This window comes from Lemur catta, chromosome 19 (assembly GCF_020740605.2).
Source record: "Lemur catta isolate mLemCat1 chromosome 19, mLemCat1.pri, whole genome shotgun sequence".
NCBI classification, from domain to species: Eukaryota; Metazoa; Chordata; class Mammalia; order Primates; family Lemuridae; genus Lemur; species Lemur catta.
This window is the reverse complement of record NC_059146.1, coordinates 16,743,451-16,756,885: the sequence shown is the minus strand read 5'-3', so window position 1 is coordinate 16,756,885 and position 13,435 is coordinate 16,743,451. Positions and strand designations below refer to the sequence as shown.

The window sequence follows — 13,435 nt, the reverse complement described above, 5'->3', positions numbered from 1 at the left end:
GCTGGGCATGGTGGCGCATGCCTGTAGTCCTAGCTGCTGAGGAGGCTGAGGCAGGAGGATCGCTTGAACCCAGGAGTTTGGGGTTGCTGTGAGCTAGGCTGATGCCACAGCACTCTAGCCCAGGGAACAGAGTGAGACTCTGTCTCAAAAAAAAGAAAAAAAGAGTAGATTGGGCCCAGAAACATGGAGTGAAACCTTATGCTTTTGCTGCTTCCTAGAAAGAGTTTAATTTTTTCTCTTCTCTAGAAAAATAAACTACTACAACTGGAAGTGACTGGAGACTACTGGCCCACTGCCTTTATACTGAGGAAGAAACTCTGACCATGAGGGCCCTTGGCCATTTATTGGAAGAATGTCCTAGAACCCAATCCTCTGACTCAGCCTAATATAAATTAAACCTAAATTAAGCCAGAATTATTGCTTATAATTTTTATGGAATTAAGCTCTTCAGATACCTTACCCATTACATTGGGTGATAATACCTCCGCTCTGCATACAGAAAGTGTTATACTAGTACGTTTCCTTAGCTATCAACAGTCTCTGGAATTCTGGTTAGCCCCACAACTTCCTGAACACTTTCTGTGGAGACCTTAGTCTTGATTACTATAGATATAACCAAGAGAGAAATTATACTTTCCACATACCATTTGTGGAGTGTTCATGCACTTAATCAGCTAACATTAAATGAGCAACTACTGTGTGCTAGGTGCTATACCCAGTGTGGAGGTGACATTGGGAGATAAACAGGCAGTGACAATGCAGAGTGCAGGGACAGTGATGGGGCTAGAGAGTGAGACGGCATAGAGAAGGATCCTTTAACCAGGCCTGACGTGGCCAGACAAAACTTCTGGAAGGAAGTGATGCTAAGCTGGATTTTGAGGGATGAGTTGGAACTGTCTGATATAAAACAGAAGATTATCTCAGTATTTCTGAATACTTTTTCTCTTCTTTTTCCAAACTATTTTAAGTGTAAAAAAATGTCCTCAGAAGAGAGAAGATATTAATGAATAAATGCTCCTCTGGTTAGTCTAATTTATAAATGGATTTTTAGTATATCTGGTTTGCTAACAGAAAGACATACCCAAACTGGGTTTAACACATTGACTGCCACATTAGAAAAAAAAATTTTTTTCCTTGGGGCCATGGTATTTTATTACAAAAATAGAATAAAAACTTTGAAAAACAAAATGAGCCTTTCTAATTTAGTGAAAGATTTATTTTTTATTGTTTTCTGTGTGAGAGTTATATGCAGCTTGAAAAATAGTTCCCTCAGCTTCCAAGGTGAAGAGAGGCATGAGTTACATATGCTTCACGAGGCCCCAGGCTCAAAACTAGCATGAGTTAAATACAAGTCACATGGCAGTTAATGTGTCAATGATTTGAAAGGAAGATACAGCAAAAATGGGTACATTCTGGATATGTAGTCATAAAGGGAATACTATTTTCTTGCCCTTCCAGAGTGTTCTCATTGATAAAGACACTGCAAGTCGACTGAAGTCCGTGATCAACACTACTTTGATTATCACCAACATACCCTACATCATCATGGCACTGGGCGTGCTCTTTGGTTTGGTCTTCACCTGGCTTGCATGCAAGGGTCAGGGAGCCATGGATGAGGTGAGTACTGGCTGAAGGAACTTCTCCCTTCCTGGGTAACTTTACCTGAGGAATTCCTCAACTGTGCTTCATTGAAGGGCAGCCAGCTGGCTCATTAGGGTGGATTCTGGGGTTTTCGGCTGGGCATAGTGATTTTGTGGCTAGGTTAATATTACTACTGGACCATGTCAAAGAAGGCAGCCTGATAGAATTGTATCAACTATTTAGGGAATGGAATCCCTGGTTGTATCCCCTGGGAGTTAATTTTATATCTTAAACAACAATAACCTGAAAGAAAAGGAAGAATATGTAACAGTTAAGCACCTGGGCTTTGGTGTCAGACTGCCTGGGTTCAAATCCCAGATCATGACCCTAGAAACTGTGCCCCGTCTCTAAATGGGATAGTAAGAGCCTCCCTTCTGAGTTTTTTGTGAGGATTAGCTGATGTAGTAAACATAAAGGCCCAGTGTTAGTGTATAGTAAGAGCTCACCAAACATTAGTTTTTATTAAATATGATAAAACAGCTCCAAGATTATAGGGCAAGGCAGCCAGAGACCTGCTTGCAATGAATCAGAAGATACCTATGATTGAGGCACCATTGCATAATAAATGATTGGAACATGGGAGTGGTTACTTTCCTGGAGGGATGGGACAAGGAGTTGGGTTGGCCTCCTTAAGTGACGCAGCCCAGCCAGGAGTCTAAATACCTCCAGTGAGTGTTTTCTGTTGGAGCCCTTCTTAAATTCTCAGTAAACTTCTCTTTTTGCAACAAAGGCATTTTCTTTCTCCTGGTCACCTCAGTTAAGTGTCTGAGGCAAATGTGAAGTAGGCAATAAATAGGTTGAAACCATCTGAATAAAATCAGCTTGGATGTCCCTACCTTCCACATCTTCCCTTATTTCTCTTAACCCGTGCCAGTCACTAGCCTGAATTGGCCATGAGGCAAAGTATTTTGCCTTTTTTTTTTTTTTTAAGACAGAGTCTCACTCTGTTGCCATGGCTAGAGTGCCGTGGCATCATCATAACTGACTGCAACTTCAAACTCCCGGGTTCAAGCGATCCTCCTACCTCAGCCTCCCAGGTAGCTGGGACTACATCACGTTTATATCATGCCCTGCCAAGTTTTTCCATTTTTTGTAGAGATGGGGTCTCATTCTTGCTCAGGCTGGCCTCAAACTCCTGAGCTCAAGCGATCCTCCCGTCTTGGCCTCCCAGAGTGCTAGCATTACAGGAGTGAGCCGCTGCACCTGACCATTTTGCCATTTTTGTCTGTGGATCTTTCAGTCTGACTTTGTACAGTCACTGAGATTTTCTTAAGCACAAATGAAGCCCCATGGAAATGTTAATTACTGCTCCTACGATTAACCATCTTCATGTGTTCAACAAGCAAGCAATTATTGAGCACCTGTTCCATCTGAGACACTGTTTCCTAGTAGGTTTCAAACCAGGAAGGAGGCAAATTCAATAGTGTGCAGTATGTGTTCCAGGCCAGGTCAACGCAGAGAAGGGTACTGCTCCGGTACTGGGGGTGGGAGTGGTCAGAGAAGGCCTGCTGCAGAAGGTTAAGCGTGACTCTTAAAGAAAAGAAGAATCAGGCCAAAGAGGGTTGTGGGATGAACCATCTTCCTATCAGTCTCTTCCTTCCACCCTCCTCCACACGCCTCACCCTAACTCTTCGCACATTGGAGAAGTTTCTGACATGAACACTTAACGTCCCCGTCTTCTCTCTTCTGTGTCCCAGGGAACAGCAGATGAAAGAGCACCCCTCATACGAACCTAACCGTCGCCTGAGCTTGGTAAAGGAACTGCGGGAGCTGTCCTGACCCGGACCAGGGCGTGGGGAGGCCCTCTGCATCCTCACAGGCTCGCTGCCCGGGGGAAGGAGGGGACAGGCACAGTGCTGGCAAGTGACGAGGGCATTCTGGCCAGAGGTTAAAGGACAGGCTGACATGGCTGGCCATTATGCTCTGTTAAATCATGTGGTCTCTGAAATTGTCTTTTCACGTGTCTGGCAAGTATTTAATAAACCCTTGTATAGTAACTTTTTTTGTTGTTGGGTGCCGGTAGCCAGCATTTTGTGACCACTGTCATGGAGACAATGTCTCCGCATCACGTGTTAATGCTACTTGGTCTAACTTTATTCACTATGCTTCATTCACCAAACTTTGTGCTCATAATCCATATATACCATTTTATTGTATTCCTCCACTTCAGTCCCAAAGCAGAAAAGTAAGTAAGAGTTCGGAACCCAGGGTAAAATGGTAGCCTCATCTGATACATCATTCAAATGCATCTAATTTCTTCTTCTAAAACATTACACATTGCATTTTATGCTAATATTCAGTTCTTAATTCCTCCAGGAAAATAACTTGGTCTTCCAACTGCTTTTGTACTGGGTAGGAATCGAGTGGGGGAGGGGTGGGCAGGGGGATACCAATGAATTAATAGTAATAAGCTCCTAAGGATTTTTAACTTGTCCTTTTGTGAACCAAGAGAATGCGTAAATAATGCTGGTGAGGATAAGTACAGGTGTTTCACGTAGAGTAGAACTAAGTGCTAGTTATGACACTTGTGGATAGTTAACTATTATTTTGTAGTGAAAATGATCTTGATGTGGAAAGATGCTTCTGGAAGAATATAATCAGTAACTGATTTCTTTCCCCAGTCACTCCTGCCAAATGTGATACTGGATTAATTAATAACACTATTGAGTGACCGTTGATAAAACTACGAATATAGGACATCCATCCATCTAAGGCTAAGTTACACATACGTTTCAGGAAGTCTGATGAGACTAAAGAGACATTTCTTCTGGGGCAGTCTTTTTGGTAACATTGAAATTGTTTCTATAAGTTCTTTCCTTAGATTCAGTTCCTTCCAGTCTTTTGTGGCTCACTCTCACTCACTGAATAGAGAAACTTGTGCTCTCTATGTCCTGTGACAATCATTTTGCTGACAGAATGACAGATGTTTAAGATACTGTACAGGCCGGGCGCGGTGGCTCACGCCTGTAATCCTAGCTCTGGGAGGCCGAGGCGGGTGGATCGCTCGAGGTCAGGAGTTCGAGACCAGCCTGAGCAAGAGTGAGACCCCGTCTCTACTAAAAATAGAAAGAAATTATCTGGCCAACTAAAAATATATATACAAAAAAATTAGCCGGGCATGGTGGCTCATGCCTGTAGTCCCAGCTACTCGGGAGGCTGAGGCAGTAGGATCACTTAAGCCCAGGAGTCTGAGGTTGCTGTGAGCTAGGCTGATGCCACGGTGCTCACTCTAGCCCGGGCAACAAAGTGAGACTCTGTCTCAAAAAAAAAAAAAAAAAAAAAGATACTGTACAGAAAGTACTTTAAAGAAAGGTCCCTTGGGACCAGAAGCAGAGCCACCCTCTTCAAAAGACTTCCTGGTTTCAGTGTATCCTAAGTCAGAGGATTTAGGGACCATCATATGTCACAGCATTCAGAATTCCAGCATACTTAAATGCATTTTCTTTGATTCTCAAAGTTCACCATTCATTTTTAATTGAGAAGCCTATACAGTTATCTGGCAAAGTGCTTATAGAATTTCTTAACAACAGAATCATTCTAAGGGATTTTTTTCTTTAAAACTGGATTCCAATGTAAGCAAATGAAGGCAAAAAATCATAGATTTAACTTACATAGTTTCTCATCCCTGTTTGGGGTAATAAATTGCTTTAATTTATGAGCCCAAATTTTTCTTCCCTCTACACTAAAGCAATATGTGATCTGTTTCCTTCATCATTAGACTCTCAACTTTTCTATAAATCAAGATAGAACCTTTAGATACTCTAATTCACTAAAATGTGAAAAACTAAATAAAAAATATTTGGTCTTCAATAATGCTAAATACCTAGATTTTTTGAACTTATCAATGTTTAGATAATTGGCATATATTATTTATGCATGTACTTATCCACACTAATAAAACTGACAAGCCTGTGCATGCTTATTTGTTCAGTGTTATTATCAGCATATAATCATCTGTGAGGAGGAAATTTTAAATACCGTAAATGGTAACAGTTGATGATGTGCACATTTGGACTGAGTCCCACACAGGCAGGGAGACCAAAAGCATATTAATTCCATATTTTGTCATGTTTCTTAACAGTTACTTGGCCCAAATCACATTTGATGTTTTCCATCTGAAAAGTCTGAGGCAAACCTATAAACTGCAGTAAAAATTATAGATTGGTTAAGAAGAATGAACCTGTTGTTCTATTTGGATATAGATTAAAAGTAACAAACTCTTCCTTGGGCTCATTCTCTGGCAGCCATTATCCTGGAAGGACCCCAAAGACTTTGTGACTGTCAGTTGTCACGATCACAGAATGCAGGCGTCCCATACCATGATACTCAACCTAGAGAGGGAGAAACCAGAGAGCTTAACTTACTTCTCTCAGGGAAAATTGGGAGTTGAGCACAGGACAGGAAATGGGCTTTTGCCACTTTTAGGCCCAGGCTTTTCCCACTAAAGTTTATTTCCTTATGTTCTAGAAAGATCACTAAGGGTCAAGTTTCGGAACAGGTACTACATGACTAACCCCTATTGGGGTTTTTACTTAAGGGAGGCTCATTTTTAATTTAAATTGCTCTAGATGCGAGTTCTGCAAAAGGTGATCCTCATACTTGGCCCTCTGGGCATTAATTGGAGTAAGTTGCTTGTGCCTATTAAAGAAAATACTGACCAGAATGCTCTTCATGTAGTGTATACATTTGGTTGATTTCATGTGATTTTTGACATGTTCATTTCTACCCTTAATGCAATGAAATGTTTCACTAATAAAAAAAAAACTTTATATAAAATTGCACTGGAAGTCATGTCATCAGATGTCCAGTTGTCTATGGAGTTTCATTTGAAAGATGTTCCTTGACAAATGCAGCCCTGAGTCACACCCCTCGGGCCACCTCTGATTTTGGCTCAGCTGTAGTGGACGGTTACAAGCAAGCTGATGAGTCCCACTGCAAGCAGGTCCCACACTCTGCTTTTCTATTTCAGGGCTTTTTCCAGAGCCTGGGAAACCCCATGCAACCTTCAACCAAAGTGTGCAAGAGTTCACTGATAAATGTTCCAGTCCTGAAGAACTCTTCTCAGGCTCATTCTACGTGCTCCCTCAAGTAGGGCTGCTCACAGTGGTAACTGCTTTCTGTGAGTCCTGTCTCACTCTCCCCACCCTCTCACTGCTTCCTCCCAAATCATCTACCTACACTATCTTACCTCAGGTCTGCTTCCAGTAAACCCAACTTAAATCAGACAAGTCAACCCAAGGGCTCAGTAGGATCAGAGAGCTATTGGAGAGGTACAGAAGCCCCAGCTTTTGTTTCTGGAGACATTTGGACTGAAGTTACTGGTACAAAAATTCAGATTATCTTAAAACCTCTCCCATCCCAATACTGCATCTTATTTTTGAAATCAGCAAATCCAGATCAGTCTTAAAATATCTAACTCAGGCCAGGCGCAGTGGCTCACACCTGTATTCCTAGCACTCTGGGAGGCTGAGGTGGGTGGATCGCTTGAGCCCAGGAATTTGAAGTTGCAGTGAGCTATGATGACACCACTGCACTCTAGCTTTGGCAACAGGGTGAGACCATGTCTCAAAAAAAGAAAAAAAAAAAAAAAAAGATCTAGCTCAGTGTTACAAATGTCCTTATGTATCAAAGACACTTGATCGCTAGCATGTGTACTTTCCAGGAATCCCAAATCTGATTTCAGCCGGCTTATGTCACAAGGGAAGCTCTGTGCACTTATTTCTTCTTACCCAAAGGAATACAGAGACACCTGGAACTTTGTAACATACTAAGCATAACCACTTCAAATCAGGGAGTAAGGAAAATCCTGAAAATATATTTTTAAAAATAAGCTATTAAAACGTATATCCAAAAACAATAATTAAGAAAGTACAGTGCAGAATGAGTGGTATAGAATACAAGGTCCATAAACATGTATACACATTTAGCACAAGATAAAGGTCCCACTTCCAATAACAACTATATTCTTTTATTCAGCTATTTTTAAACACCTTTATTGAGGTATAATTTACATACCATAAAAGTCACCCATTTTAAATGTATAATACCATGATTTTTAGTAAATTTATTGAGTTGTGCAGTTTTAGAACATTTTCATCAGCTCCATAAAATCCCTTGTGCCAGTTTATACCCATTCCCTGTTCCCACCCCTAGACCCTGGCAACCAAAACAGATTAATGTTCTGTCTTTATAGATTTGCCTTTTCCAGACATCTTACATAAAGAGAATCACACAGTATATGGTCTTTGGGACCTGGCTTATTTCTACATTGTACCTAAAATGTGTTCAACTAATTTTACTGAATGCCCACTTTATGCCAGGCACTATGCATATAAACTAGGCTACTGGTGACCAAAAAGAGACCAAAAAGATTTTATGGTCTAGGGAAGAAAATGGTAACCGAATAATCACACAAATTAAAGTAGAATTTCAACTAAGTTTCACGATGCTCTGGGAACGTGACTAGGAGGTGGAGTTAATTAAGCAAAGCACTTCAGACAGAGGGAACAGGACACGCTCAAGAGCAGGAGGGAACAGGTTTGCTACAAGTGACTGAGAAAACGTCTGGGCAAAATTCAGAGAGGGAAGAATGGTGGGAGATAAGGCTGGAGGAAAAGGCAGGGGCCAGATCATGCTGGGCCTCATTAAACCACATTAAAGATTTTTGTATTTGGAGTCATTAAAAGACCAACGAAAAGCTACTGAAGTGTTTCCAATTGGATTGTGGGAGGAAGGTGGGTGAGATGACACGTTTGGAAAGATCCGTTACAGCTGCAGGATGAGGAATACATTAGAGCCCACATGGACGCAGGGAGGTGAGTTAGGAGGCTGCTGTGCTATGTCCCCACTGGCATGCACGATGGGTCTCCTCTGGGCCATCAGCTGTCATGCACCACCCTCCAAAGCCTCATAGCATGGGGTAAGGAGTGGGCTTTATTGGGGAAAACAAAAAATTACAGGGCCAAGACAGCCAGAAAAAAAGATGGTACTGACTCTCCATCCTCACGCTATCCCATGGAGAGGTGAGCCAAGGGCCAGAGCACCGTTTGGTCTCAGTGGGGAGAACATGTCCCCCACTACTCTCCCTTTTCATAGGGCAAGTGTGAAGAAGCAGTCTTGTCCATGGGGGAATTCACAAGCTGCTGAGCAACAGCTGGCCTGGATTTGGTGTGCCTGTGGTTTACAAGAGTTGTCTAGGAATGCCAGCTGCCTGTGGAATGTTAAAATCTCCACTTCTGTGGCGAAGAAGGCACCGGTGCCATGGGAACATAAGAGAAAAGGTTCCTTTAGGGAAAACGGAGAAGGGGGAACCCCTAGCCACAGCTAACCCATTTTCCAGACAACCGAGAATGAACTGCCAAGGTCACAGTCTTGCTCTCTGCACTACAGGAACTGCTGCAGTGGTCTAGGTAGGGGTTGGTAAACTTTTTCTGCAAAGGGCCAGATAGAAAATAGTTTTGGCTTTGTAAGCCACATGGTTTATCACAACTATTTGATTCTTCTCTTGTAGCAATGAAAGCAGCTGTAGACACGTGAACAAATGATGTGTCTGTGTTCCAACAAAACCGTTATTTTACAAAAACAGGCAGTGGGCTGGATTTGGCCACCATCTCCCGCTCCCTTGAGGGCTCTCTGCTCTCTTCCTAATACTGGCGCTTAGCTGCCACCTCTTCTCACTTGATACTGTCTCCGTGGCAATTCCATTTACTTCCCTGACCTCAATTACAATCCAAACGTGGGCCTCTCTCTGCAACTTCAGCCCCACATATCCAAACATCTGCCGGATATCCCCAGCCAAGTTTTCTCAAACACAATAGATAAAGAAAGGAACTCATTTTTCTTGTCTTCTTCCCAAACTCCCATTACTGGAAAATGGCATTCACAATCTATCCCGCTGTACAAGCCAGAAATCAGGGACTCATGCTAGACTCCTTCCTTCCCTCCCCTCCACATCCAATCAATTAATCAATCAGTCCTCAGTCTTCCTTCCTGCTGTCCTCATCTGCATATGTGCACTCTCACTAGGACTCCTGCAATATCCACTATTAGCATTATTTAATTTTTTGAACAAGTAACCCATTTACATTTTCAAAAAGCAAAGTGAAAAATCTTCCTCCATCTCTATACATTTTCCCAGACATAACCAATATTATTTGTTTTCTTAAAAAATGTATCTTTCTGGAAATACTTTGTGCAAATTACGTGTATTTATATAGTTCTAGCCTTCTTTTTCTTTACCCAAATTGTAGTATACATATACCATACATCCTGGAATTCAGGACACTGAAACTTTCCATTCTCCATTGCCTGGAAGTAAACATGCTTTTCACATGCCCACCATATTCCATTCCTTTTCCTGTGTATGTATTGGGGGTAAGGAATTTTAAATACTTATTTAATCTCAGCAAGAAACTATTTGGGAAAGTTATGATGAAGACTGTGGTGATAAATCTCTGAGGCTATTTTTGTGCATGTTTGTCCGCTCTAAATACTTACTGGATCAATTGTGCATGAATTGTGTTCTGAATTGTGCATTTTTCATGTAATTTATCTTTGAGGTCTTATCAGCACATAAGGGAGCTTTTTTTGTTCCCACCTCATGGCTGAATAGTATTCTTTTGTATAAATGCAACAAATTATTTAACCAAACCCCTGTTTGTTTCCAATCATCTGTTATCATAAACAACACTGTAACAAATTGCCCCATATTCCATAATTTTGCCAAATCATTTAGATAAATGATTTGGCAAAATTCCCAGAGGTAGCATTGCTGAGTTAAAGGACATTTGTAATTTTGATAGATACAAGGGCTTTTTTTGTTATTGTTTGTTTGTTTTTACTTTTATTAAAGTTATACATACAAGCACATAGATTTAAGAATTAAACAATTCTATAAGATGTGTTAATAAAAAAGAAAATGAAGAAAAGCAGGCACCACTCCCAGAGGCACCTCTTTTAACCCTTTCTTGTTTGTTTTTTAATTTACCCCCTTGACTCTGGATGACATGCCACCTGGTGAATTTTAGTTTGAGCATCACCCATGACTCCCCACCCTGGAGGGTAAAGATTTGGCTCTTTCCTACCCCCCTTCCCTACGCACACTTATTCTTTCCTCCTCCTCCCATCTTTTTGTCTACAGAAAGGTTAAAACAACAGACCCTATAAACTTAAAGAAATGTTAATTTTATTCTGAGCCAAGTTGAATACCAAAGCCCAAGAACACAAACTGAGCACAAACCGAGAATGCATCCTGGTGTGGGCCACGTGAGGCACAGTATTTATATGTTTTGCTACACAGAAAATGGGAAAAGGGGGCAGTGAAGCAAAGGTGACATTCTTACCATTCTGATTGGTTCTCAGTGACATCATATACAAGATAAAGCAAATACGTGGTTAATGTATATAGAATAAAAAGTTAAGGAGTATGTAGGCATCTTAGGGTCTGGAGAGGGATGGTTGGTTCTATCCTGCCTTTGAGCTTCACCTGGTGGGCAAGTGTGCAATCAGTGTGTCACTGAAATATCTGACAGATCCCATCCTTGCAAGTGAGAGTTCAGTGTCGTTCACAGGCCTAGTTTCTGTTACCCATATGTCCATCCTGGAGCTATCTTGGGCTTCAAAATTTTTTATTTCAGCTTTTCCTTTTTCTGGCATTTTACAATATAGTTATTCCATAATTTTGGCTAGATCAATATTCAATTTACATTACTGGGATTACGTGGAAACTTTCTACAATTGAGTTCTGTAGTAAACTTTTACTACTTTTCCTTTCTCAAATAACATTGTTTAATTGTCCCGTTGGCTTAGTTTTCCATGTGTTTATCACCGATGCAACCCCAAACTCCTTGCTGATTGTCTAACTCTCTCAAATTGTTCAGCCTTATGAAGTAGCCTTTCCCAGAGCCTCTGCCTTGCTACAGTCTGTACTCGTTGGTCTCTAAGTAGGAGGCAGGACTGCCACCCTGGGGATTCCCTTCACCTGTGTTAGGTCTCCTATCTATCATGCCTTCCTCTTTCACGGTTGACTCCCTCTTGCTCAAACACATCCTCCGGTAACTAATTGTCTCAGAAATAGCAGGTGTTTTGTTTTTCAGCAATTTCTTGTCTGAAAATGCCTTTCGTCTCCCTTCACAGCTCATCTATAACTTGGCTGGGAAAAGAATTCCAGGTTGGAAATAACTTTTGTTCAGAAATTCAAAGGCATTTCCCTATTGCCTTCTAGCTAGTGCTGCTGTTGAGAAGTCCAGAGCCATTTGGATGCCTGGTCTTTTGTGTGGGGCCTGTTTTACTCTCTGAAAACTTCTTTGCCATCATGGTTCTATTATTTCAGAATGTGCCTTAGTGTGAGTCTATTTTCATTCACTGTAATGAGTGTTTGGTAAGTCATTTCAATACAGCAGCATCTTTTAGTTACGGGAAATTTTCTTGAATTATTTAATGACTTCCTCCCCTGTGCTGCCTTTTTGAACAGTCACCACAGTGTACTGTTTATTCAGCATCTGGCTTTCCCTCACTCAACTGTAAGTTCATGAAGGCAGGAACCACACCTCTCCTGCTTAGTGCTCAGGACAGTGCCAGGCACATAGCAGGGCTCAATTAATTCTGAATGAATGGATGACAGGAAGAGGCCAAATCCTGAAGGACTTTAAAAGACAGATTTTTCTCTGTACTCTTTCTGCAACTATTATATCAGTGTTAGACTTTTTGAACCAGTCCTCTAATTTTATTTTCTCTTCTATTTTCCATTCCTTTGTCTTTTTGATTTACTCTCTGGGATATTTCTTTACTTTTATCTTTTGACTCTTCTACTGACCTTTTCATTTCTGGTAATATATTTAAAATTCCAATAGCTCTCTTTTTTCCCCATTTGCCACAACCAAAAATGTCTGCAAAAAGTGCCTGGAGGTGGGGGAAGTAGAAGTTAAAATTGCGCCCAGTTGAGAACCACTGTAGGGTAAGCACTGAACCAGAGGGGAGATTGGTCCCCGATGACGCAAGCTAAAATCTGTGCTGTCCCATTGTATTGGTAGTATCTTTTAGTACTCAGAATAACCCAGTAGAGGAGATTGGGTTAGTACCTATATTTCACAGGTGAGATGAGAGGTCTGAGTTTTAGAATTACTAAGCAGCTTGCCCAAGGTCACCTTGCTGGTAAGTTCTGGAGTCTACTTTAGAACTCGGGTTTCTTGACTCCAGAGCCCCAGTTTATAAAAATTACCATTATATTCTATTGCCTTGTAGATCAAGTCAGGAGTTCAGACTCTCTGGACACAGCCTGACCTTCTGTGCCTGTTTTCTCCTCCATAAAATGGGGATAATGGAAACCCACCTCACAAGATAGTGGAGGATTAACTTAAAATATGTAAAATGGGTAGAAGAGTGCTTGGCACACAGTAAATAAAACGTGTTTGCTACCATTCCGTTCTCTTTCAGTTCTTCCAACCTGCCTCCTCTTAGCCGCTTCTCCTTCACCTACTCAGTGACTGGGTTCAAACTTCACCTGCTCAGGGGAGACATCCCGACTTCCTAGGGCCGCACTTTGATAGGGCAGCATCTTCAGTGCCCACTGCACGCAAATCCCAGCCGCCTAGCGCGCATCCCTACAGTTCCAACTTCTGCCCCAGCACGCCCTTGCCAAAGAACCTCCCTCCAGCAGTTGTAAGGGCTCTCAGGTGGCACACCCTCGCGGGCTCCCCGGCGTTTCACCGCAGCTGTGATGCATGACGCCACGTGAAGCCATAAAGGCCCCCGGAAGCGAGCAGGTCCGGGGGACGTTCCCTCACCACCTGCGTTT

At 41.8% G+C, this 13,435-nt stretch overlaps 1 protein-coding gene across 1 annotated transcript in view; it reads left to right on the top strand.

Annotated features, from left to right (window-relative positions):
* The window catches only part of SCARB2 (scavenger receptor class B member 2), a 44,252-nt gene extending 40,614 nt beyond the window's left edge, over positions 1-3,638 (top strand). Inside the window, exons 11-12 of the mRNA XM_045532858.1 lie at positions 1,459-1,617; positions 3,339-3,638. Of these exons, the coding sequence (XP_045388814.1) occupies positions 1,459-1,617; positions 3,339-3,377 (198 nt within the window). The 3' untranslated portion in view covers positions 3,378-3,638. The remainder of the gene's footprint in view (positions 1-1,458; positions 1,618-3,338) is intronic.
* The last annotated feature ends 9,797 nt before the right edge of the window (positions 3,639-13,435 follow it).